At 39.7% G+C, this 27,787-nt stretch overlaps 1 protein-coding gene across 7 annotated transcripts in view; it reads right to left on the bottom strand.

Annotated features, from left to right (window-relative positions):
* Window positions 1–27,787, bottom strand: part of DCLK2 (doublecortin like kinase 2) — a 141,316-nt gene that overhangs the window by 30,519 nt on the left and 83,010 nt on the right. For 4 of the 7 annotated variants that reach the window (XR_009221548.1, XM_058550171.1, XM_058550175.1 and 1 more), the window contains exons 4-8: window positions 25,020–25,121; window positions 19,680–19,774; window positions 3,911–3,986; window positions 2,978–3,083; window positions 1,289–1,346 (exon numbers count right to left, since the gene is read on the bottom strand). Coding sequence is in view for 5 of the 7 variants with exons in the window: in XM_058550171.1 (XP_058406154.1) it covers window positions 1,289–1,346; window positions 2,978–3,083; window positions 3,911–3,986; window positions 19,680–19,774; window positions 25,020–25,121 (437 nt within the window). In the remaining 2 variants the exon portion in view is untranslated. Of the gene's footprint in view, window positions 1–781; window positions 949–1,288; window positions 1,347–2,977; window positions 3,084–3,910; window positions 3,987–19,679; window positions 19,775–25,019; window positions 25,122–27,787 lie in introns of all 7 variants that reach the window. The other 3 variants (XM_058550172.1, XM_058550174.1, XR_009221549.1) reach the window with 2 other exon arrangements.

Here is a 27,787-nt window from a genome sequence, read left to right as displayed (position 1 = left end):
TTCAACTTTATACCATCTGGCACTAGAGCAACATTGTTCAACAGAAATGTAATGTGACCCACACGTGTAAATCTAAATGTTCTAATAGCCACATTAAAAAAATGTAAAAAGAAGCAGGTAAAATTAATAATATAACTTACTGAACCCAACATATCCACAATACTGTCATTTCCACATGCAATCAAATACAAAAGACATTAATGAGGTATCTTATACTCTTTTTTTAGTACTAAGTCTTCAAAATCTGTTGTGTATTTTACACTTAAAGTACATGTCAACTCAGACTAGCCACATTTCAGGTGCTCGGCAGCCACACGTGGCTAGTAGCTCCAGTGTTGGATAGAGAGTTCTAGAGCCTGCTCTCTTAACTGCCACACTACCAGAAAGGAATCTAAAAAGGTCTCTGTCGTCACAGTTACAGAATATTTATCTTTTCAAACAGTCAGAATATCAGTACTCTAGCAGCATTTCATCATTTGATCTTTTCCCAGCCCCAGCCTGAGAGCGGGACAGAAAAAAAAAATTCATCTGGTTGGGGAGAAATTCTTCATGGTGTTTCTGCACATCTTGCACCATCTTTTGTTACAAGGATATTTGTATAGCAAAGACTCTTGAGACAGAGAGATAGGGTCTTCCTCAGGGAAAGAAGGCAGATCTGTTTCCTGACCATGATAATAAAAAGAATGTTCTCCTCCGGGGCAAAGGTTAGGCAGATTTTCTAGCAGCCCTCTCATAAGATTGGCGGTTTACTAAGCTGGGGAGCCTCAGCTGTGACACTAACCTACGGTGTGGACAGCAACCAGTGAGGGCCTCTGCATCACTTGTGTGGAGCTGGGAAGTTACAGGGAACCAATGCAAACACGGAGCGCATGCTGCCTGCTGTGCCATAAATGACAGTCTTTTGTCTCTGACTCAGGAATCTTGTGTCTTCTGCCAGCATCTATAAAGCTGGAAGGCTGACTTGTTAGTTTGAAAGTAGGGTAACGTCTCCAACTCCTCACAGTTCTCGACACATCTTTTGAGTGCTGCTGGTTTTGAAACAGGCGTCTCCCTGAGAAGAGAACTTATACTTTCTATAGCTAGGACCAAATCAACTCAATTTATCGTTTTAGGATTAAAGTTTTTAAAAAATGGCAGGAAAAAAAGACTTGATAGTGTTTCCCCCATTATTATGAGCCATCTATTCCTGTTATGATCTTGTCAAACCCACATTTAAATTCCTTCTCCACAGTAAACATCTCACCAAGTTTTTTCAGTTTCTTTTACAAAGCAGTTATGTGTACTGTACCTTTCCACAACATTTGGCTTTGTCTATAATCTTTAGGGCAAACTCCTTTCCAGTGGACCTATGGAATAACCAGAAGAAGGTCACTTAAAGACATAAATCAAAGATACCATCATTCCTGATTTCCACTACAGCACAGACTCAGGGAAGAAAGATTGGCTTCCTCCTCTGTACATCAGAGACAATGTTGAGTGGGGTCAGGGAGAAAGGTACCCCCAAAAAGAAAGAAAATTCAAAGCCTCACTGTCAATCTCCTTTTATAAATATTAATAATTACAATATTAGTAAATATCTCACATAGTAAAAGTACTTAAACTCTGTTGCATCAGAGCTGGACAAAAAACTGTTTTTCCATACTTAAATTTCAAAAGAGTTCTCCTAGGAGGCAGAATAAAATTAAGAAAAATGAATCAAAGTAACTAAAATGTTCTATTATCAATACACCCTTACATTAATCCATTAGTTACTGAGTCCATTATTCAAAACCGAAAAGTCCCTAGGACTTCCAGTATCTACTTCTGAGCCAAAACTCCATCTGGTGCCACCTTATCCATACCTTTAAATGCTCGTATCGGGTGGCAGAGAGATCGTTTACTTGGACTCAAGAATCTTGATGTTATTTAACTTTCAATCATCTTTAACATAATTTAATCTGAACATGCCAAGAACCATCTTTTAGTAGAGGAAAACAGTTCATCAAAGAACACTGCAGTGTTCTTGGAATACATTAGCTCCCTCAAGCGCAGCAGCTTTTGCCATGTGGTCATAGCACACTCTGATGAGGCCTACTTGGAAGAATAACTTTTATTTAAATTGCTTCCCCACAGCACAAACCAAACCCTGCCTCAGATTTCTAACAAGTCTTTAGAAGTCATAGTTTAGATGCCTAATTTGTTATCTGGGTGGCAAACTGTGCACCAGAGCTAGGTAGGTCAGAGGACAGGGAGTTACCTTGTGCACCAATATAAAGATCACTAAAGCCTCAATGGAGATGTGGCAAATGGAAAAACTGTAGTTACCAGAACTTTCTGGAAAATTCCCCACAAATAATAAAAATTACCACTTACAACAGGTAGGATAGCGGTCTATAAAGCACAAAGACTCTAATCTGAGTCTTTTCCTGTTTTAATATTGCTTACAAAAAGCTTGGAATTTAAAAGAATAGATTTCTCACGATTTAGGACCTAAACAAAATAAGGCTGAACAAGCAAAAATATAATTTTAATACAGGCAAAAGTGTGCTGATTCTGATCCTAAATAGAGTCAGAGATCATGTATCCTGAACTACTAGTATATATAATTAAATACTAACTTAGAGGGTTACCCTGGGGATTAAATGAGTTAATACAAGTACAGTACTGAGAACAGTGCCTGGGGCACAGGTAAGTGCTATGGGAGATTTTTTTTAAATGAGTCTTCTCTCCCATTTCTCTCTGGCTCATGGATGAGACCTGATACATCTCTTGGCCCAACTGCATACAAAGCAGGTTTATACTCTGTGTGTATATGTATATTTTTCCCTGTCAAATTGCCTGTGGGCATGCAAAACAGCTGATCTCAAAGGTAGACTCTTTCAGGAAGGGGGATGAAGAGACTTTCCAGGAAGGGCTTTTGTTCATTCAGAGAAGAATAAACTCCAAGGGAAAAATGTATGCGTAGGTGAACAAATGATTATCCTCACTATCCACTCACCTGTCCATGCACTCTTTGACTACTGCAAAATTGCCGTCACCAATAACCTTCCCAATTTTGTATTTCTCAAGAAGAGTTGATTCAGAGCACCTGTTTCCATTCACACCTGCAAAAAAGGATAAACAAACATATCAGCATTCCATTGATGCCTACATATCTGTAAAATAACAAATTGCAATGCATTTATTTCTAAATCTGTGATGAAACTAAAGAAAAATCTCTGAGCATATTTTCTGAATAGAACACCTGAATCACCAATTTCCTTTTGACCTTGTCGGTTGGAATCAGAAACCAACAATCAATAAACCTAACAAATCCCTGAAATACCAGCTGAAATAAGTAAAAGTAAGTGTAACTAAAACTTTGTAAACTTTTTTGTCAATTCTCGAGAAAGGGGAAGTGGATGATGATGGGGATTTAATGTCAGCAATTTTCTCAAGATTTTTCCTAAGGATTTTCCAGTAAAGAAAACTCTAGCCAGCTAGGATGCCATGTTAAAGCTAATTCCCAGCTCAAAGTCTTTTGAAAAAGTGGAGGGAGGAGGACAGGAGGAGAAAGTGATTAAGTTTGATTACTTTTCACAACGTATTCCCAGGGCCTAGCACAGAGCACACATAAAATAAGGAAACATGCTTTTGTTATCTAATTGAGAGAAAGGAAAGTCTACATCTAGGAACTGTGAGTAGATTGCCACTAAGGAAAAATAAAAGAAGCCCAAGTCTAAAATTTAAAATAGGGATAGCTTAATTAACAACAAGGAGATTTTGTATATCTTGAAGTGACTCCCGCCCACTAAGGCTAAACAGACTAATTGGTGACATGATCACATCCCTGTTTCGGAAGATCATAATTTAGCACAAGTGGGTTTTCGGTAGCCACCAAGTTTACATGGATGACTTCCTTTATAAAAGTAATCATCAAATTGAGGACTACCTTCAGGACTCATGCAACGATCAAGTTCAGGTCCACCATTTACATTGGAAGAAGACCTGCCGTGTCCAGAAACCTGCTGAAAAGAGGAGAGTGACCGTTATTTATCAGGATAAATTTACAAATCTTTAGCTGGCTAATCTTTAGATAATAGAAAATGCTTATATAATATAAAAATACAATGATACAGAAAGAGGGGAAGCACTCCCTTTCTTCTCATCTCACTTCTCTCCCTATATACATCATATTAATGCATTTCTTCCTTAGATACAATATTTTCAATTCAGATTAGACATCAGGAAACTGACAGTGTGTTACTCTCTTCGATACCGTGTTACTTTTGACCTCAATGAAATAAAGTAAAGCAGACGTTCATGGCCTCATAGCTGAATAAGGTACTCATTAGTGGCAAAATAAGGCTCAGAACTACAGATAATTCCAAGAAATATCAGCACTGAGTCCCCAGATCCCACAGCCACCCCTGTGGCTGACCTCGGGGAGTCCCTGCCAAGGTGAAACCTGTCTCAGAACTCCAGCTCCATGCCCAGGACTGTATCACCTTCCACAACCTCCTGTGGATTCCAGATCCAAATGCAGCTGTAGCTCAAGCCTGTTCTTTACCGACCGACCCTAAGACAGCAGGAATTCCTCCTAGGCGCTATAAGAATTTTTACTACCAGGAACCAGAGGGAAATGAAAGATAAAACTAAAAGACAAGTTCCACTTCAACAAAGCTGAAATTCCCAGCCTAACACAAAAATATCTCTAGTTCTTATGCGAATTGAAAAACTCCTATTACGAGTATTATTCATATTAAGCTTATTATTCCATAGGCTTAGAGAATTTTTTCTTAATCCCCAAGGCCTCTGAGACTTTTGAACTCAACTTTTCTCTTTGATCTTTAATTTTCTTTCTTTTTTAAAAAAAATTATTCCCTTCAGGAGCATACAAGGTGAAAGGACTTACCAAATATTGAGAAGCATCTTCGACATTTTTTGTACCACTGTGCTTACGTGTTTGCTTCTATGCCTAAATTATTCCAGTAGCTCCTGCCCCATAATGCTGTGCCTTATTCATTATTGCATCCCCCATATGCAGCACAGTGCTGGTACACACAGTACTTAATATATACTTGCTAAATGAAAGCATAAATGATGCAGGTCCAGGGCAGGCAACTGCCCTTCCCGGAGTGCCCACAAGTTGGAGACACTGAGTCCACTCTCTTTCTCTGGGTGACGTGGAGAACCTCACAGATGCTGAGTTTGGTTTAAAACCCAGGAAAGCCCACTACTTATAAACATTCTTTCAAACAGGATCACCCAGAAGTCCTTGGAGAATAAAATCCGAGCTTCAAGAACAAAAGCCATGTAAAAACTGGGCTGTTTTCTCAGATCCCATGTAATCACACCTTGTGTGGACAGTAAAACCAGCAGCAGCGTGTCCTGTTAGGAAACCCAAGACAACGGAAAAACAGTGCTAAGATATCCTGAATCAGCTCCCCTCCTGCATGGCAAACACACTTCTCTTAAGGTCTCATCTCCTTCACTCTGACAGAGCGAGTAGTTGTGTGGGAGCGTGGGAGTGCGTGTGGGGCCCTTTCTGGCCACCCCTAACCTGATGGAAATGCTGCACTCAGCTAAACACCTGACTCCTTAGAATTCAATCATTTTGGGCCAGCCCCATGGCTTAGTGGTTAAGTGCGCGCGCTCCTCTACTGGTGGCCCGGGTTCGGATCCCGGGCGCGCACCAACACACCGCTTCTCCAGCCATGCTGAGGCTGTGTCCCACATACAGCAACCAGAAGGATGTGCAACTATGACATACAACTATCTACTGGGGCTTTGGGGAAAAAAAAAGGAGGAGGATTGGCAGTAGATGTTAGCTCAGAGCTGGTCTTCCTCAGCAAAAAGAGGAGGATTAGCACGGATGTTAGCTTAAGGCTGATCTTCCTCACAAAAAAAAAAAAAAAAGAATTCAATCATTTTGCTTACTCACAACACAAGGTAGGCAATCAAAGCCTTTCAAAATCTGGCATTTTCATTTGTTCGGTTGTTTTATTTGTTTGCGACCTAAATTGAAGGTAACTCCAAAATCAGTAGAACTCTATACTAGAATGTTTAAAAGCTAAATTGTTTAAAATCAAGGCCCAGAGACGGGACTGAAAGGAAAGCCAAAAAGAAAACCACAACACTCGCTACTCTGTTCCGTTTCCATAGCGACCACCCTAGTCCTGGTCCTCCTTAGGCTTCTCTTGGCACCTCATCAAAGGCCTCCTTACTTACTTTCAGTCTCACCCATCCCACTCATTACTGCCAGAGAACCTTCTCCAAAGGATAGTTCTGATATCACCTCTAGGATCCAAAAACCTCAGGGAGTCATCATCACCAATAGAATAACCCCCAAATCTCAGCACGGCATTCAGGCCATGATTTGTCCTACCTACCTACCTGCCCATTTTGTTTCCCACCACTATTTTTCATGCATTTTACATTTTTTTTTTAATTTTATTTATTTATTTTTCCCCCAAAGCCCCAGTAGATAGTTGTATGTCATAGCTGCACATCCTTCTAGTTGCTGTGTGTGGGACGTGGCCTCAGCATGGCCGCAGAAGCGGTGCATCGGTGTGCGCCCGGGATCCAAACCCAGGCCCCCAGCAGCAGCGCGCATGCACTTAACCACTAAGTCACGGGGCTGGCCCGCATTTTACATTTATAGTGACTCAATTTTTCAAAAATTGTTTCAACTTTCAAAGTCAATTTTCTTTTTCAAGTCAATTTTCTGCTCTGAAAATAGGGAACAGCACCTAGCTCACATATTTGCTAGAGAATTAAAATTAGCTCATACGTAAAATCCTTTAGCACAGCCACTGACATGTAACACTAACTCAATATTAGTTATTAGCATCTTTCCTTAAAACATTGCACAGTCTTGAAACGAGTGACTGAGAAATGTTTCTGAATTGTTGAATGTACAGTGGCTATAAGAGATCTTTTGCTAAATAATTTATTCCAAGTCCGTTCCTCTTCTAATCCAACCCTTCCTAGACTGAAAATTGTCAGTCACGGAAATAAGAGATCCAATTAAATTCATATCAGTCAAATTCTTAATGGAATAAAGATAAGAAGAATGTCATTTCTTGGAAAGTTATACCTCAAAGGTAAATGGAAAGATCCCTTTTGATCATTGCTTACCCCAAGATTACAGTAATGGGGGAGGTGGACTCTCAATGCCTGCATGACAGTGGGCAGTGATCAGCTTACCTGCATGTCTAATTCTCACAGCCCAGAACTGGGCAGCCCCACATCCTCAGGCCACAGCTGACTGGGTCAGGCTTGGGCACCAGGCAGGAATCATCTCTCCTCCCAACACTCAGAGCATAGGGAAGCGTGCAGTGTGCAGACCCCACATCCACTGCTGAGGTCCTAAGACCTGCCTTTGTCCCCGCCCTCCCCAGGCACGCTTGCTCAGCTCTTCTGGAAGCAGGTAATGTTCTTCTAACAAGTCCCTTTCTTGAGCTAATCTGAGTAAGTTTTGGTTTACTGCAAGCTGATGTGTTTTGTGTGATGCAAGGGCTCTCTAGGAAGGCAGACTCAGAAGGAGCTAAAATGCAGGCATTTTTACCTCCTTGTGCATTTTCACATGGATGGTTGACTCATCGGAGTGTTTATTAATTGATTCCTGTGAACCACCGTTAACTTCCCCAATGTTTAAACTTCCCCAATGTTTATTTTGATTAAACCCCCACTCCCTCCTATCCTGATTCCCTGTATAATCCAGCAATTACAAACTTGGTTTGTGTTGGGATTTGGAGGCGGCAAGAAGCAGGGAAAGAGACCAGGAGACAGAGCAGGTGGGGGAAGCTGCTTCCCTGACAACTAAGAGAGAGCAGCACCTGAGCTGAAGCCTTGGGCCTCAGAGGAGGAGGCACCTCATGGAGAGGGCGAGGGTGGAGGGCATAGGGCCAAGTGAAGGGCTACTTTCATGTGTACCTGACAAAGGTTTCACTAAATCACCAGGAAATGCAGCTTTCTTAGCCAATGATGATGGCAAGAAGAACCTTTTTCAACTCTCAAATCAAATGATTTTTTTAGTGTTAAACCTCAAGCATTAAAAAAAAAAATTTTAAAACCTATATGGAGTAAACAGGAATGACTTATCTAATTATCTATCCAAATATGTTCCCTTTTTTGAAAACATAGCTTTCATGAAGAAAATGAAAACATGAAAAAATAAAAGGAATCATTCTATGATAGCACAGCTGAATAGACAGGGACATCATTAGACACAGGAACGATTTTCCTTTCCTCCCTCAGCAACAACCTACACTGGATTTTTAAAGGATACAAAGATGAAGGGACAGTCATTACCACCCAGAAGTTTACAATCTCATGAGGCAACATATGTGTACACTTAACACCCTTCCTCGAAACCTCTACATTCCAGGATATGGCTTCTAAGGTTCTGAGGGCTACAAACGACTCTGAAGATCGGTGACAGGGAGCCATTTTGCTGAGGCATGAATCTGCGCTTGTAACACTTGAATCACACAGCTAGTGATTACGTTCACTTGACCTCCCAATAATGAAGATTGGTGCTCCAAGGGTACAAGAAAAGCTGGGTATTCACAAGCTCTCTGGACAGATCCCTGGCAAATGTGAAGCGTCTACTGTGAAATATAAAGCAGAGCATTCCCAGAGCTCTGGGAGACATGCAGACAAAGAGCAATGAAAACATGGGCTAAAGCTATGACTCGACAAAATTCTCACTGTTTCCCAGGCACAATTTATGTATTTCCCTGTCTCTTGTAAGAGAATTATTCTCTTATTGAATTAAGGATTGAATTAGCACCAGAGAGATTAAAATATGGCATTCCTGATTAAACCTGTCCCATTTCTATTGTCAAACTAACAATTTTTATTAAAATCTTTTAAAATGCTAATGAGCATTCACGCTCCCATCAGCAACTATGATGCTGAGACAGCACAAAGAAAGTGCCTAGATGCTGCAATGTTAGAGAGATCCTCCTCAATGAAGCATAAATGGATGGCAACATCTGGACTCTTTCAAGATATCTTCCATAATTATTAACTGGTTCAAAAAGATGAGATTATGTTGAGGGGTGGGAAGAAGAGGGGGACTATTTCCTGCTGAGGTCTTGATTGGTCAAGGAGGGAAGGTGATAGAAAACACTGTAGAGATATTGCTGAGTACATTCTCTGTGACCTGCATCGCTGCCCCAGCTACCTACTTCTCTGGCAGAAGGAGCTCCATTTTTACGAGTAAGCAAGGAAGGGAAATGTACGAGAATCTGCTTCTGCTAAGAACTTTAAAAAAAAACACTTGAAATCAGAGCAGAAAAAGCTATCAAGTATAATGAGTAACATTCCAGCTTTCTACAGTTTTAGCCAGGGAGTTAGGTCAGAGTGTCATACATTAAATTTCTTTGATAACTGAATTATTACAACTTCTACAAAACTTAAAATTTAAACAGAAATGTTAAATACTACACTAAAAATATGAAGTCTTGTTCAGAAATAGGCAATTCTCAAAAAAAGTAGCAGAAATGGCTATATCAATGCATTATAGCATATTACTATTGACTTGAGTATAATGCTGGACACTACTTCATTTTTATTTTTCATAAAAGGAAACACTTGAACAGAATCTAGGAGATATTCTTATGTAGAACTGACTTTCCTGATGCATCTTGGAAAATGGCACTATGATTCAGTTTTTAAGTGGCCTACTGCAGGGGTCGAAAATATTTTCTGCAAAGGGCAGAGAGTAATATTTTAGGCTTTGTGGGTCATACGATCTCTGTCACAACTACTCACCTCTGCTGTTGTAGCATGAAAGCAGCCACAGACCAAATGCAAACAAATGAGCGTGGCTATGTCTCAATAAAACTTTATTTAGAAAAACAGACTGCGGGCCAAATTTAGCCAGCAGGCAAACTCCCAGTCTACAACAACTTTCTTAGGAAAGCTTTTCTTCCAACATAATTCTTAAACTTTTAAACTCTAGAACAGAATAAACCTCAGGGTATGGTTGTTGCTATAAAGCGGCTGTTCTCTGTCTTTGGCTGTACATTAGAATCACCTGGGAAGATCTGAAAAACTCTATTGCCTCGCTGTGCCCCACATTACAGAATCCCTGGGGGTAGGGTCCAGGCACCAGTATTTTTTCGAAGCTCCGCAGAGGATCTAATGTGCAGCCAAGGTTGAGAACTTCTGTGGAGGAAGTTTCTAGCAGCAATTGTAATTAATTGTTCGGCTACCTTAATTTGTTTAAGCTCTCTGTGTTGCTCATCTAAATATCTCACCATTGCAAGTCATCTATAGCCAAGCAACTTTCTCTTTGTGAGAAAAGGAAAGACGACACTCATTACAATTTGTTGAATGTCTACTTTGTGCCAAGTCCTTAAATGAGTACTTTATGACTTATGAATTAGGTAATATCATCATCTCCACTGATCTGTGAAGAAACCAAAGCTCAGAGAGGTTATATACTTGCTCAAATACTACAGCAAATGTGGAGTCAGAATCTAAACCAGGTCTGACTCCAGAGCCCAGAAGCTCTTTGGCTGTTCTCACACTATGCCCTCCTCTAAGAACACTAGGAGAGAAGTCTTGTAAGGCTATTAAATTAGCTAAGAGATGCCACCCAATCCCAGACTCACTCATCAAAATAGTCACTGTGGTATAGTTAGAACATGCTTTAAGATTACAGAACTATAGTCACATTCCTGTAATTTAGTCAAATAATAAACAAATTGATAAACAAATTCACATCCTTTTCTCACATAGAGAGAGCTTAAGAAAAATTTTTACTTTCAAAAGATGACCTCTGGGGCCAGCCCAGTGGCACAGTGCTTGAGTTCAGCACACTCTGCTTCGGTGGCCCAGGGTCAGATCCCGGGCATGGACCTACACCACTCATTAAGCCATGCTGTGGCAGCGACCCATATACAAAAATAGAGGAAGACTGGCACAGATGTTAGCTCAGGACCAATTTTCCTCACCAAAAAAAAAAAAAAAGGTGACCTCTGAAATGTACTAAAGATTAAAAAAAAATCAGTATACTAGATATTACCTATAAATAGATCTGCTTCATCATTTTTGTGGGTTTTTAAAAAAATATCAGAAACATCAATTCCATTACCTAGAAAGAAAACCAGTGTAAATTACTACAAATGCTGAATTAGGAATGTGTTTAAAAAGAGAAAGCTTTAAGGGCCAGCCCAGCGGTGAAGTGGTTAAGTTCAAGCACTCTGCTTCAGTAGCCTAGGGTTCGGTGGTTCAGATCTCAGGCTCGGACCTATGCATCGCTTATCAAGCCATGCTGTGGTGCCATCCCATATAAAGTAGAGGAAGATGGGTACGGGTGTTAACCCAGGGCCAATCTTCCTCAGCAAAAGGAGGAGGATTGGCAACAGATGTTAGCTCAGGGCTAATCTTCCACAAAAAAAAAAAAAAAGAGAGAGAGAGAAAGCTTTATCACTTTTATATTGAATTTGTGATAATTTACTGTGAAACACTTCAGTATTAGTAATGAGATATGAGAAAAATTAATCCGAATCAGCACCTAGGGGTTAGTAACATACAAAGTATTCTCATCTGTAGCCATACCTTAGACTTGATTCATTTGGCAAAATTAGTGGTGCTTGAGATCTGCGATTGGTTAATAGTGGTGAACAGCGGTAAACAAAACCCACTGCTGTGCATGTACAAGGTTCAACAGTCTATGAAAGGGGCTGTGTGGAACCTGCTGACTTGTGCTTTTCTGTTCCTCTGAGTACTGCTGCCACCTCAGCTGACTACATGGCCTGCCAAAATCAGCAGAGAAAACCAGCACACCCCTATGAGTGAGCTGTTCAAGCAAAGTGTTGTCTTAGCGATTTTGAGCGACAGATAGGTGGTATGGCCATGCCTACCTGCTAAAAATGCCTGCATGCTTTCACTGAGAAGTATCACCAATTTCTAGGATACCGGGGTGGTGGGAGAGGTGCCTGTCTCTTCAGTTCCAGCTATGGAGGCTACCACAGTTGGTCACTGGCATGGGCCAGTTCACTACGACAACATCTAAATCGTAACTCCATTCAATTATCTCTAATGTACTATCAAGAAGAATTTCTAATGACCCGCTCTCATGAATAAGGGGGTATTTACGATCAATACATGTGTTGCTTATATTCAAATAAAGTTCCGACAGTTGATCCTATTTATACACGGATTTGCTTGGCAAACTCCGTCCCTCCCCACAAAGGTGGGCTTTGGCCAAGTTGAGCCATTTACCCACCAAAGGCCCCTATTTACTGAGCAACTACGATCTGAACATCACTGTCCTCAAACCGAGTCTGAAAGTCATTACGATGATTTATTTTGTTCGGGCACTGACGTCTTCAAAACTGTTTAGTCCCTCCTTTTGTTTCTGTTTCTGTCAACAGAATCAATTACGTTCAAAGAAGAAGTCACCATCCAACATTTCTGGGGTAATAAAGAGAGTATAAAAGGAGCCAGCCTTTTAGTACTGAAGATTATTAACTGGTTTTAAATACCAAGAAAAGCCAAAGCTCCAGGGAAAAGCAAAAAGGGCTAAGGTTAGCAGCTACTGTGGATTTACATTTCACAGCTTCGAAAAGAAGTTTCCAAGTTCAGAAGGTCAAAGAGTTACATTTTAGCTCTGCCAATCAGCATGAGATACTACCAGCCCTTTCATCACACTTCACAAATCTGGAAAATCTTTCACCACCGGCAGACCCAGGAGACATCATCAGATAAAATATCAGCACATCAGACAGTTTATAATCTCAAGATGTTGGATAATGTTCCAAATGTACTTTTTTCTTTCTTCTTTCAACCAACAAGAATGCTCACAGTAGACAGCCTCTGGGCATACACTTCAGCATCAAAATGTGAGACATTTTATCCCTGTGTCCACAGACGTGCCCCTGACTCTGAAGCCTTAAGTTACTACTGCCTTGAAAGTCTTAAATTGGGACATGAATGATGAATTAAATTTCAGGGAAATGCTTTCTTCATCCATCTGGCAGCTGATGACACATTTAGTACTCTTTATTGCCTATCTGTCCCAAAGAAAATGCTGTGATTTAAGCACAGTAAATATTCCCGCAGGGAAAGTTATCAGCTAGATCGAAGGGACTTCTGAGGAGCTTGGGCAGAGGAAACGAGATCATGGGCTGAGGTCAAGGAGAAAATGGAGGATCAGGAAGAGGGGGATTAAGAGAAGAAAATGTCAGTGGTGGTGAAATTCTAGGATTTGAAGGGCAGAGTAAAGATCGGTCCGGAGAACAAAAGGACTGGAAGGAGAACAAAGCAATAAATTTGATGGAGAGAGAGACTTTTGTGGCTCTCAAAAAGGATAATGGACAGAGAGTTATTAACAGAAAACGGGCAGCCTAAGAAAAAAACTTTGGTTGATAAAGAGATAAAAGTAGAGCAAAGGGGTATGGTAGCCTCCAAAATGGTTCCCATGAGCCTTACCTCCTGATTTTCATGCCCTTGTGTAGGCTCTTTCCATGCTGAACTGGGCTAACACACGTGATTACTAAGATATTATGGACATGATGGTGTCTGACTTCCAAGGCTAGGTCATAGAAAGGAGAGCTTCCACATGACTCTCTCTCTCTCTTTCAGATCACTTGCCCTGGGGAAATCCAGCTGTCATCTTCTGAGGATACTCAAGCCAACTTATGGAGAGGTCCACATGGCAAGGAACTGAGGTCTCCTGCCAAGAGCCAGAACCAATTTGGCACCAAGTGAGTGACTCACCTTGGAAGAGGATCCTCCATTTCTAGTCAAGCCCTCAGGTGACTATAGCCCTGGGTACATCTTGACTACAACCTCATCAAAGATCTTAAACCAGAACCATCCAGTTAAGCTGCTCCTAAATTCCTGACTCACAAGAACTGTATGAAAAAATAATTTTTTATTGTTGTTTTAAGCTGCTAAATTTTAGGTTACCTTGTTACTAATAGAATTATCTATAGATTACTAATAGGGTTGGAATATGTACAGAGGGCAGGAAAGCAGAGATAAAGGATAGAGTTGGGAGGGAAAGTCATAAAAGAGAGAAAAGCAGAGGAGGTAATAAAATCTAGAGTCTCATTTCTCTCACTTCCTCTTTCCTTCTCCTCTGCTATCACATGTCAATTTTTTTGTAAACGAAACTTCTCTCATGTGAAAACTAAACCTGGAAACCCCAAGGCTTACATAGGAAAGAGTAACAAAGATATTCTAAGTGCCTTCTTTGTATTTAATCAATTAATCTCAACCCTGTGCAGTAGGTCCTATTAATCCCCTTTTTACAGATAAGGGTGACGTCACTTGCCCACGGGCACACAGCTAGTAAGTAGTCAGGCCAAGATCAAACCCAGGCACTCTGGTTTCAGAGCTCATGCATGTAACCACTACACCACCATCTTGTGTCTGTCTCCAAAACGGAGGAGGCAGCTGAGCACCGAGGGAGCTCTAGCCTTCATTCCTCTTTGAGGCTCTCTTTCTGTAATTGCACACTAGGGGGCACCGTTTCTGCCTTAATCCTCTGACCTAAGTAGGCCAAAGGCTCTTGTCTCTTGTCTTGGTTCCCCTTAGCTTAACTAGGATAGATTGGAACATTCACAGAAAATTTTAATAATTAAGGAGGAGAAAAGAAAAATAAACAAGAGTCCTGAGGAGCTATGCACCCTCCTGACACAGACGTAGTAGAGCTTGGCATGAATTGGCTTTACTGCAAAAGCCTTTGGGCTCCCATGTGCCTGACTGTGGTAGGTACCTGGCACCACTGTGGTGGAGGTGGCTCGTGTCCAGCCTGCAGAAATGCCTCCTCCCCAGGTGACCATCACTATGAGCACCTTGCCTTTTAGGACAGCCAGATTCACACACAAAAGTGAAGTCAAGTTCTAATACTTAGGGACCAGGTTCTGGGGAAGATGCCCAATGGGGACCTGCCGGGTGGCCCTAGCAACTCATTTTACGAATTTTTTGGTCTGACCATGTTGTTTCCAATCATTTGTTTAACAGACTGGGCTTGCTTTCTCACTGTGTCCTGAGGGGCTAGAAATGATTACAAACATGGGCTCTGCTTTCAAATCCCAGCTATGCCACCCTACTCACAATGTGGCTTCCACCCCAGGCCCACCATGTAACATTATCTCATATCCATGTACCCATACGTTTGCTGGGTCTGGACTACTCTTTCTGTTTCCAACCTATGCCAATCTCAGCTCCACTGCTGGTTTCCATAGAAAACCAATCACCCTAACCTATTGTGAACTTTGTCGTTTTACTAAAGCTTCCTGGGGTCAGGCAGAAGTGCTGGACACACCGTAGACCATTTCATTTGAAAAGAATCCCCATTAGATACCTATTAGCAATCTCTTCCCCCAAGTCTCCCAGAAAGAGCTGTCAACAGGAGTTCTCTATCTTTCCACCTCCCTTCATCCAGGTTCTCCCCCACCTCAGAATTGCCTCTCCCTTTTCCCAACCCTCCCTCCCTGTTCCTTTCCTTATCTCTTAGCCCTTTTTTATTCAGAGCATTTGTGCATATCTAAATCCAGGTACTCAGTAAGCAAACCACTCCCAGCATTCACTCTCCTAAAAGACTGACAGCACAGCTTTTCAAAGTGGTGCCTGTGTTCAAGTCACTGAATCAGACCCACCAGTGACAGGGAAAAAGTCAGAAGTTAGAGACAGAGACCCTAAAAGGGTCAGAGATCCAGATTGGCCACTGGAGGACTGTGAGCAAGTCACTTCACATCCCTGAACCTGTTTTTCCATCTATAAAATGAAAACTGAGAGTGATCTCAGATCTTTTAGTTTTCACATTGTAGGTTTTAGGTAGATAGCAAAAGAAAAAAATTATAATCGAGGTACAACTAACTCTTAGTTGTCCTGACGTCTTTCAGTTTTAAAGAACCTTAATTACTTGGTTGTCACCCTATTTCTTACACTCTCATCCTGCAAAAATAACTCACAACTTGAAGAAAGCTTTGCTTCCTCTCCTGGCTTTGGTCCAGCACTTCAAGAGCATGATCTTTTATGAATGCATATGAATGGAGCAGTGTTGTCCTCCTCACAAGAGTACTATGGAGAAAACTATGAGCACTTTTTGTGGGGAGGTGGGCTGCTTCTGAATTTCTCATATCCTTTTCAGTGAGCAAACAAAAATACCACTGGCACACTGTGGTCTGAGATTAAACATTATATCATCACTCTATTCTCATTTTCAGTTCTTTCAATGTTCCCACCAAAATATCAAAATGGTTCCCAGAAAGTGGCACAAAGGGCGGGGGGGGTGGGGAGCAGAATTGTGGCACAATATCAAACTCTGCTTATCTTTGACTTAACTTTGCTTAATTCCCTACTAAGTAAAATCCAGATAGTAAAAAAACAACCATCTGTCCAAAGCTGTGTCCTGGCAGACAGAGATGTACTAAACTCCTGTATGTGCTGTCCTGGCTAGGTTTGCTTGCTTTTGTCAATTCTCTGATTCTCTCGAAAAAGGTTATCTATCCCCAAAGCCATTAAAGCTTCTAACCAGGATAAATAGTGGTAAAGAGCTCCCGCTCATGAAAAACAGTCCTCCACTGTCAGACATTCCCTCTTAATTGATCTTAATAAGCTATTTTAAATGAAGTGGAAGGAAAAAGCATAGCACTAACACATTGTAATTATCTGTAATTCTCCATTTGTAATGTCACTGAATAGAGAAAATAACGCAAACGTAGACAGACGCTGACTAGAGCTTTACAATGACATCAAAATTAGGGTATTTCGTACAGTAAGTAACATGACCAAGTTGCAGTATTTCAAAGGCAGGTTTTCATCCCAAGGACAATACATACCACGGATTGCTGGAACTGCGATGAGATGAAATTTCCACAAGTCATAACCCATGGGAATAGGCAGGGGAAGAGACGTTTAACATTGTGTCCTAAAAGGTGGTCACTGTGGTAGAGACCTGTTTAGCTGCTAATATTTAACGTAAAATTCAGTGATTCTATATCAGCTTTAAAGTGAGAAGAAAAGAAATAGACGCCCCACCCTCCTAGACAGGTTTTTTGGCAACTTAAAAGAAGTATAATCCTAGCATTTTTAGAGTTAATTTATAAAATCAAGCAACCTTATTTTACAGATGAGAAAATGAAAACCCAGAAGAGGTCTCACAGCTGTTAGCAAAGCCCACCGGCCTCAGGCATGGAGGAGGAGAAAGGGAGGAAAGGTCACGGAAAGACCACTACTCTTTATCTTCCTGATAATCTCATCTTCAATCTTCACCCATAATCAACATTTCCCTTAACCTTCTTTACCTCTCTTGGCATCAATAAGTAATCCTTAAGAACTTACTATGTGCCACAAAACTGCGTGCTAAACGCGAGGGTTACTATAATAATTAAGATACACCTAGCATAGTGAAAACAATTTATCTAATGTCTCAGCAATAATACAATTTATTACCGTGTTTTTAAAATGTCATGAACCTTCACTCCAGAAATGAGAGTGATCTTGTGCGAGTTTGTACGCATGTGTGAAGGAGTGGGTGTGTACCCAGAGCATTAATATGTATTTCCTTGAAATGATCAGCTATCCAGTCCTGAAGCTGTAGTCTCCATTGCTAAAAAGCAGCACCAATTGACCTAGTGGCAACAACAAAAAAGGACTACCTTAGGCTTATAGCTGAAGATGGACTAGGAAGAAAGATGGGAGCCCCAGTTACCAACGGATAACAAAAAAGGGGAAAATGACCAAGATCCCAGGTAAGCAGGGACTAAGGCACCCGCCTGGAAGGCCACATGCAGCCCTAGGTCAAGGTCCCAGCCCGGCCTGGAGCAAGGGCCTGAAGGAGAAACAGCAATGACCTTTGCATGTGGCTCACTGGAAAGCTTATGTTGGGTTTGCCCTAGTTAACTATTACCAGCACTTGCTTTTGCTTTAACAAACGACAAAACAACTGAAACTAGAAAAGAGGTGAATCAACTTGAATTCTTTTTACTTCAGTTCTCTTGAAAGTTACTCGGATTAAAAACAGTGCTCCTCCTATCTATTCCGGGGTAAACAAATTGGGAAAGAAAAGCTGAAAATAATTAACTTATTAGTGAATTTTAATTCATATAACTTTTTTGGAATTGACAGTTAAGAATTCCATTGATATTGTATTATGAGCTGACCTAAACCAATTTACCCAGAAAATGCCTAGATCTTTTGACAAATATAAAGAGCTTCACTTAGAGGTAGGTGAGAGCTATGTACTCCCTACTCCCAAACTTATTACAGTCACATGTCACTTACCGACGAGGATACGTGCTAAGAAGTGCATCGTTAGGTGATTTCATTGCTGTGCTAACATCAGAGTATACTTACCTAGATGGTACAGCCTATTACACACCTAGGCTGTATGACACTAATCTTATGGGACCACCGTAGTATACGCGGTCCGTCGTTGACTGAAACGTAGATATGTGGCACATTACTGTACTAGTCTCAGCTCAAATTCTGCCAATGTACATAAGCAAGCAAGCACAAAAACAGACAATCTGTCCTTTTTCGGGGGGAATTTCTCTTTTTGATTTCAGGCACTTAGATAAGAACCACACAAGTTCACTCTGAAGTAGACATAACATTCTCAGGGCAGGACAAGCAAACCTTAGAATCAGGTGGAGAATGAAACCCTTGGAGAAGTGGGGTGATCACAGACCTCACTGCTCTAAAGATGTCGGGACGCCACACTTGGCAAGTTCTCATTCCTCATTCAGCCAAGGGTGGTGAGGCGCTTACCACTCATCTTACTAATTAAAAATATTTTTCAACATCCTTAAGGTAAAGAAACCCACTCAGAGGATATCTAAAGTGTTTAGGCAACCAACTTTGGAGAACGTATTCCTAATGAAGGTATTTCCATTGTCAACCAAACACTCCAAGAGAATGAAAGTTAATTTACCCAAATATACATGGCACTGTGTATACTTCAGTATTTTCAGAGTACATTACCACATAGACAATCTGATTATTTCCACAAAAGGAAACTTTCAATCTTTAGCCCCAATCATTTACTACTATTTTACCAGGGAAATCTTCCCTTATAAATTTAAATTATTGAAAGCTACTAAATCAATTAACCTTGTTGAAATTTGACAAATTTGGTTTCTCTCGTCATTCATCTCCCTCTCTATTAGATAAAATGCCTGCTAAACCAACCACTAATCCTGTTAAGTTACTGTTTATATCTTTAGGACATCACAGTCAAAACTTAAAATTTATTTCTAAGTTCTTCACCAAAATGAACATATTTTTCTTGTAGTACTACTTATACATAAGTATTATACTAGTATTCCACTCTATTTTAGACTTTCACCAAGTCAAATTATGTTAGCAATATTTAAAATCATGATTCAAAATGAGATTTAAAAAAGAATCAGAGTGTTCTCCAAGCCTTTGCCATTGCAAATCATTTTGATAATAACAGGGAAACTACTACTTATAGTACTTTACCACGTTATATTCAATTCTTACCACAACCTTATATTCCCACTTTAGAGATGGGAACACTTCAGCACAGAAGACTTAAGTGAGCTGGCCCAAATTACAAAATGAAACAGGATACAGGATCCAAAGCCAGGTCTTCCTGGCTCCAAATACTGAACTCTTTCCTTTTTGCTTTGTTACTGCAGCCAAGCCCTGAACAAAGTAAACTACTAAACTACGCAACTCAAAATAACGAAATCACACAAACATGCCACCATCCTATTTCATACCTTTAATCCTCTGAAACTTCCCGGGCTAGTTGGAGAGGAACTGGAGGATTTTGTAGATTTAGGAGTGGAAAGCTGGCTGCTGGGAGTTCCATTCACTGATCATAAGAGAACAAAGGGGACAGAGGTCATTAAAACCCAAAACAAACAGATTGTTTAAAAACGCTAAGCACATGCACAACATAGCTCCAATGAAGCTTCGATTCATTTAAAGCTCAAAGCAAATAGCAAATCAGCAAAAAGCAAAAATAATGTATCTTATTGTATTAAAGACAAAGCATTAGACAAATAAGGAGTGAAACCAGAATTACTGTTGATAATAGTTTTCTAACAGTGACATAAACAAATATATAAAACATTATGGAATCAGAGATGTGAACAAGAACTTGTCCATATATCCTGTTTGCCAACAAGGGTAGAGAAGTGAATGGCTATTATATTTGTAATGATCTACTATGAAGGTTGTTCCATAACCTCCAATATCCACTATCTTGGTAAATACCAACCTGAATAACCAAGAAGTTCTTACGGCTCTCCCAAATCAAATCCACCGTAATCCAAACACATTTTCTAAGTATATTCTTAATGGAAATGGAAAATTACTGGTCATTTTCCTTGTAATACCTACTTATTTGTTTGAAAGTCATAAAAGACACTCCAACTTTCTTTTTATCTAGACTAGTTATTTCTAATTCCTTCCATTTTGTTTTCTTTAGAGCTTAACTTCCCCATTATTTAGCAAATCTTGGTGGTTTTTTATGCTTTCCCCCTCCAAACTTTCATACACTTCTTAGGTTGAAAGCTCAATTTAGAGCCTATGCTAGAAGAGTATGGCTGCTGCTGTTTAGGGGGGAACGTTAATTCGGGGATTCTCTACCAGAGAATGCTGGTCAAACATTTCAGTATGACTCACGTTTATTCCTAATGGTATCACCTGGATCCATTTCTGCTGTCATTTCAAAAAGCTGGTAGTTAATATCTACTACTGGGGTAAGTAACCTCTTTTATCATTAATCTTCAATGCTTTTGCCCAAAGTAGATGAAAAATGCCATTCGTCCATATGGAAAGAAAAGTCCATCTCCTTTTTTTTTTTTTTTTTAATTCAAGGGAGCAGACAACTATTATTTTAAATGACGCTAATAAGTATAAAAAGCAAAATGCACAGCTAAAGGTCCTGAATAGGTGATTCAAAAAAGTGAGCGCCAGTCCTCGAGCAGAGGCAGAAGTCCAGGGTCAAGTATTTGTGATTAAATGAAGCCTGTGTCAACAGAGATGACTCTTTCGGTTTATGAAGTCTTGTTTGTTTATTGTACAGCTTATTTAAAAAGTTTAGTCAAGATGAAAACTTTGTCTAGTTATTTTTAAATTATGACACTAATTTTTCTAATTCAAAGCCACTCATTCAAAGATAACTATCAGTTACCTAGATTTTCTTAACAAACGTATGTCGGTATTTAGAGGGCAAGTACAACACAAATGACTACACAATTAATTAGAAACTTTTAAGAGTATTCAACAGCCCTGATTAGTTCTCAATTAAGTTAAATTTCAATTAAGGTTATTTCTTTTTAAAATTCTCTTTGAAGAGAACTGGTGGTAGGAATTTACATAAAATAGAGATTACTATGGGCAACGAACTGGTAAACTTGCTGTGAGCCGAGATTGAATTTTATTCCTTTTTTTCTTCGCCCCACACAGCAACCTGTACAGGTCACCAGTTCCTCCTCAATAAGTGCTGTTAGCATTCACAGATGTTCAGACACCACACGGATATCTAAGACTTCCTTGCAATGATGATAGAAAAGGACTAAAGGAGAAAAATCGATTCCTGCAAATGGTGATCTCGGTAGCTGACCAATCTCCCTAAAAATACATCCCCTGCCTAGGAATAGTTTCCTATTCCTAGGAAACTCATTGCCAGGCATTTAACCGGCGTCAGTAACTACATGTCCATATTTTCCCCAAAATAACTCTCATCCTAAAGAGATACTAAGTCACATGTAGCCCTCTAAATTTCTGATAGCATTTGGAAGCTTCTAAAAAATGTTCTCTAATAAGTAGCCCTTAATTTCATTTATGTGCACATTTCTCCAGAGTCTCTGGAACTGTAAGTGGGACCTGAGACAGTGCCACATCGTGCCCTCTTCCCTCACTCTGCTGCCACCAAATGGAAGGTGTGCAAGGACCAGCCAGCCTCCTTGTGATGCTCCCACTCCTTCACTACACCTCTGATTTTCTCTCCCGAAACAAGGCTTTTATTCCCCCCTCTCCTCAACTGTAAGCTAAGAAACAGACTTGGGGGGCTTTTCTGTTTGCTTGTTTATTAATTTGCTCTGAATACTTTTTATCTTGGTGGACTATGAAATATTCACAAGCTTGAAACCTAAAGCGAGATTTTTTTTTCTTTCAGTGAGGAAGATTAGCCTTGAGCTAACATCTGTTGCCAATCCTCCTCTTTTTGCTGAGGAAGACTGGCCCTGGGCCAGCATCCGTGCCCATCTTCCTCTACTTTACACGTGGGATGCCTGCCACAGCACAGTTTGCCACATGCCACAGCAGCGTGTAGGTCCACACTGGGGACGTGAACTCGAGAACCCCGGGCCGAAGCGGAGTGTGCGAACCTATCCACTATGCCACTGGGTCAGCCCCTAAACTGAGAAGTTTTAAGACTCAAATTATGGTAACTACTTACCCACTTACGTTACCCAGATTAATTTCTGTGTGTTTATTACATACTAGTTAGTTACTTCGATAAATCAGAGTTTTGTTGAGGAATTCAGTCAACCAGAATTCACTTATGCGAGCACTTCTGTCCAAAGATTGAAAAAGTACATTATTATATTTACAAAGTTACTAATTCTGTTTGAAATTCCAATTAGTCCCATGGAATTTGCTAAATGGTAACAGGTATACCACAGCTAAAGCAGTCTGTAAAAGCAAGTTATACTTCTGGGTACTGTGGCTTTTTTTTTTTTTTTTTTTTTGGTGAGGAAGATTAGCCCTGAGCTAACATCTGTTGCCAATCCTCCTCTTTTTACTGAGGAAGATTGGCCCTGGGCTAACATCCGTGCCCATCTTCCTCTACTTTATATGTGGGACATCTGCCACAGCATGGCTTGATAAGCAGTGCGTAGGTCCGCACCCGGGATCTGAACCTGCGAACCAGAGGCTGTCAAAGCGCAGCGTGCAAACTTAACCACTATGCCACTGGGCCAGCCCCTACTGTGGCTTTTTAATAATACAAAACTCTCCTTCCTGGAAGTAGGAAGAGAACATAATATGAATAAATATAGTAACTTTCTCTGCAATTACAGTGAAGTCCCAGCAATTGACCCAGGCCTCAATTTTCATAACTTCAGTATGTGCTGAAAACGCTTTTGAGTTAATTAATCTCTTATAAAGAAGCCATTTGCCCTCTGAAATGTGATTTAAACATCTCGCACCTTTTACTTATGAGTTTAAGATCTACTCCATTAACCCAAATCCAAATATGTACTCAGTTAAAAATTTGGAGTTTGGGAATGCTAAGATTTTCTCAAACCAATTTCTAAGCATTTCAAATTCAAGTTAAAAAGATTTATACATTTATTAGGCTATGTTATGAAGCAGCTGGTCTGCAGGACAATTAATGGCTATGAAACATGTTTTTAGTTCAGTACGTTAATTTCCCTCTTTAGACCTCAGGGAGACAAAATTGGTGTCTTCATAATACCTGATTCTTGACCCACTCTCCCCACTTTCATTTAGTTATTTTACTGATATGATAAGCATCTGTAAACCTATCACTAAAACAAAAGCTAAGAACTTGACAAAAATCTATATCCACTATATGGTAAGCTCACTTCAGTGTATTCATGAAAATTTCATGTTATACTAGCTTTCTCAGTATTTGAGATACTTTATAGAAAGCATAATATGATTTGAAACAAGCTTAACAGCCAAGAGATGCTTTCAGTTACTATTGTCAATATTTTTTAGAGGGAGTGTTGAGCCTATTAACCCCAGAGGAAGGTGAGAATATTATAATTGCTTCTACGGCCATTTTCATGTTACCAACAAACTTCAGTCTTTTCAGTAACAGACTATTTTCCAAAATTAACTACAAGATAGACCCCTTGAGGCGATGTGCCTCCTCGACCACTGTGTACTACGACGACATACAGGCAGGCACTTGGCAATCTTCTGACGATGACCGGTTCTCTAATAAATAAGGGAGGCTGAAGCATCCTATGCCTTGTGAAGCATTTCATGCTGCACAGATGTACACTGGTACAAGCCAGATACATTCATGGAAATGGAGCAGAAGGAAACAGAAATGTGGCAAAAGACAAAAACAAAAACCCAGCAGAGCGACAAAGCCACAATAATCATGGCTCACCTGGGGATTTGGCTGTAGAGTAGGCACTGGAGTGGTGGCCACTCCTCTTTACTGTACACATTCAGTATATACAAGGAGGAGGAGACAGTAAGGAGAGTGGTTATTCAGCAGGTCTAAACGTGTACACAATAAGAAGGGTAAACAACCCAAAGAAAGTGGAGTAGGTGCTGAAGGGGAAACAGTGAAAAGTAGAATGTCCGAAAAACTCAGTCTTTTATAAAAAGTTTGATGCTTAAGACAGCTTTTATTGACACTACTGTCACATGTTCTAGATTTCCCACATGTAAAATCACGGTTTTTCACAATCCTTTCCTCAATGGGAAATGATGTCATCAAATTATTTATAATTACTATAAACAAACCTTATAGAATCAATATATCAAGATATTTATGGATGTGTTCATTTTTTAAAAAAATGTCAAAAACAGAATTATGACAAATATATAGGCTTAGGACCTGAAAGAAACTTAATTACTGGTAAGCTTGACTCTTAAACAAGCACTATTTTCCAACAATAATCGTTGCTACTATTAAACCATTTGATGAAGGAAAAGCCTGTGGAAATTTATCAAGTAAATACATTTCTGTGTTAGGTGTGTACGTCCAAGTTTTAAACCAATGAGAAGAAAATGTCCACAATCATTTAGCACAAAATTAAAAATGCAGCACACAGTGGCCAAAATGTGAAACACTTTTATGTAAATAGCAGGAGAAGAATCTAGATAATAAGATTGTTCTTGAAAAAATGTGTCATAACAAAACAAATAAGTTTCTTAGGAAACGTATTATAACTTTGAGAAATAGACTTGAATTTTTGGTTTTAAAAATCATGTCATTTATATGTTGTTCTGGAACCTGGCTGCATATAAGGATGGGAAAGACTACTAATTCATAATAATTAAATAAAACTGAAGGAGAATGATCCGCTCCTTCTGTGACCATCCATTCCTTTTCCATTAACTACCTGAAGCTGGTGATTTGCTGCGTCGAGAGGGCCCAGGGCTTTTGGATCCAGAATACTTAACAGCTGAGGAGCGAGAATAAGATGACTTCAAGACACGGCATTCTAGAAAGGAAGGAAAGTGCATTAAATAGATCTGATTTTAATACTAAACAAAGGAAGATCACATGGGAGAGTCGTTGACTGCCTAGAACCATTACCTGAGCATTTTTCTATTACTCTTAAACAACTTTAATACACAAAGCAACCATCCCAAAAGTACACCTGAGGTTATCTTTAGTTAGGCTACACACCTTGTGACATCACCTCATTGTTCCAGATGGAGTTCTCAATGAACACAGAAATCCCAATTTCCTAACTTATACACACATATCCACAGCCTAATCTAAACATGTGCAACTTTTTTTTTAGTCAGTAGCATTGACAGACAACGGCTACAAGTTTATTATTCTCTCCAACTCTTTGATATTCTTAAAAAATATGGGACTCTAATTTACGAACTCCTTTCAGTCTTATTTTCCATCTTCTCAAAGTATGGAGCATCAAAAACAAGGAAACTAGCTTTAAACAATAACTTTGGTCTTTCCATAAACTGCCAAATAAAAAAGCATTTAGAGTACCAGAACTAATTACAGCTAAAATAATCACTTCTAATTTGAATAATTAAGACCATGGGTTTTGGAGTCATGCAGATTTTGGATGAATCATGGATTTGACTTTGCTAACTGGGGGACCTTGGATAGGTTCTAAACCTGCTTTTCTCCCTATGAAATTGGGATAAGAATAAATCTGCTTCATAGGCTTGTTATAAGGATTAAATTAGATAATATATTGTCTGTAATTTACGTTAAAATACTTCAATTTATGCAGGAAGATAAAATGTGGGTTGGTTTTAATCTATACCCCAGGGGCAATAAATTAACATGTGAAGTACACTAATCAGGAAAATACACACCAGGGGAGGCTAGTTAGCATTTGAAAGACCCTAATCAAAACCTTACTCAGAGGGGCCTATAGCAACTTCAGCTTAGTTAATTAGCATTGTGGATGTTAGAGTGTTTTGTGGATTAGAAACACTTTTTTTTTTTTTTGTGAGGAAGATCAGCCCTGAGCTAACATCCATGCCAATCCTCCTCTTTTTGCTGAGGAAGATCAGCCCTGAGCTAACATCTATTGCCAATCCTCCTCCTTTTTTTTCCCTTTTTCTCTCCAAAGCCCCAGTAGATAGTTGTATGTCATAGCTGCTCATCCTTCTAGTTGCTGTATGTGGGACGCTGCCTCAGCACGGCCGGAGAAGTGGTGTGTCAGTGCGCGCCTGGGATTGGAACCTGGGCCACCAGTAGCGGACCGCAAGCACTTAACCGCTAAGCCATGGGGCCGGCCTCCTAGAAACATCTGAAAGGCACTGCCACTCTCCTATGAGCAGGATGTGTAAATCTAGAGAGCCAACAACCAAAACTTCAGAACTACACCCTAGGTTTAGGAATCTGAGCCAGGCCTGCATCCAGCTCTTAATGGACGATTTTTTTACTTGACTAAGACTAGGTTAGCTGAATTCGATGGACTTTGAATGGCAACTTAATGCAAGACATTGTCAGAAGCCTAAAAGGACAAAGAGTTGGGACTTCATCAAGATTACAACACAAGTTAAATAACTGATTTTTAAAAAATCTTTGCCTCCTAATAAATGTAGTTGTGGCAGAATCAGGTCTGAGACTTGCTTTCACTGTAAAATTTTATGACCTGATGGTAGTTGCAGTAGTATAATAACATTAACAACAACAATAACAATAGCAATAGCATACAGTATGTAACGGGCACCCTGATAACTGCTTTACATTTATTAACTTTTAATTAACAAAATCTTATTAAAAAGCCACTATTGTTATCCTCAGTTTGCAGAAGGTTAAATAATTAGCAATTGAGAGGGAAGAAATCAGTAACTTTCACCTACCTCTAATGGAGTTCATCACTAGCAAAATCAACAAAAAACTACTAATGATCCAACTAGCTTATGTAAATTTACAACATACAGGTAAAGTGCTGAATACAATGCCTGGTACATGCATAGTAAGTGCTCAATAAAGATTCTACTGTTGTCTTTGTTATCCAAATTAACTTTATAACCTAGAACACATCATTGAGTTTCAGTGTCCCAACTTTCAAAATGACTACTATTAACAAAGAAATATTATGAAATGAAACTAAGCTAAAATCAAGAAAAATATAAAATACAGATGGCATGTAAATACATGTTTCAGTCACCCTTAATCATCCATAAGAATAGGGGAGCACAGATCATACAAAAAGGACATTATCTGCAATTCTTTAAGGACTTTCCAGTGACATTACCAGTTTAAAGCAGGGCCAGACCAATACAATATAAGACAGTACAGAAACCCTCAAAGAAACATGGCAGCAGCGAGAAAAACAAAATAGAAAAACAAAGAGAGTAGATAAACTAGGCCCAAGCTCAAAGTAGATAAATTATTACCCCAAAGTAATGACATAGTGTTACAGGAAAGAATTACACCCGGGTCTGGTATCACAGAATGTATCATCTTGAATTTTAAAAAGTCTATGGATCACCATATTTATTTGGTAATATGTTTCTCTAATTCTGGACTGTCAGAATCACTGCAACTGGGAGGGGTCTACCATCAAGCCTAATTTTTGAAAAGCCAACTTTCCTTATTCATGAAATTAAAGAGTGAGATGATATTTCTAACTTCCCTCTCCTCTGTGAAATGTTATGTCTGTACGATTTTACC

The sequence above is a fragment of the Diceros bicornis genome, chromosome 11, assembly GCF_020826845.1.
Source record: "Diceros bicornis minor isolate mBicDic1 chromosome 11, mDicBic1.mat.cur, whole genome shotgun sequence".
Lineage (NCBI taxonomy): Eukaryota > Metazoa > Chordata > Mammalia > Perissodactyla > Rhinocerotidae > Diceros > Diceros bicornis.
The sequence above is the reverse complement of the archived record's forward strand: the minus strand, read 5'-3'. Positions and strand labels throughout refer to the sequence as shown.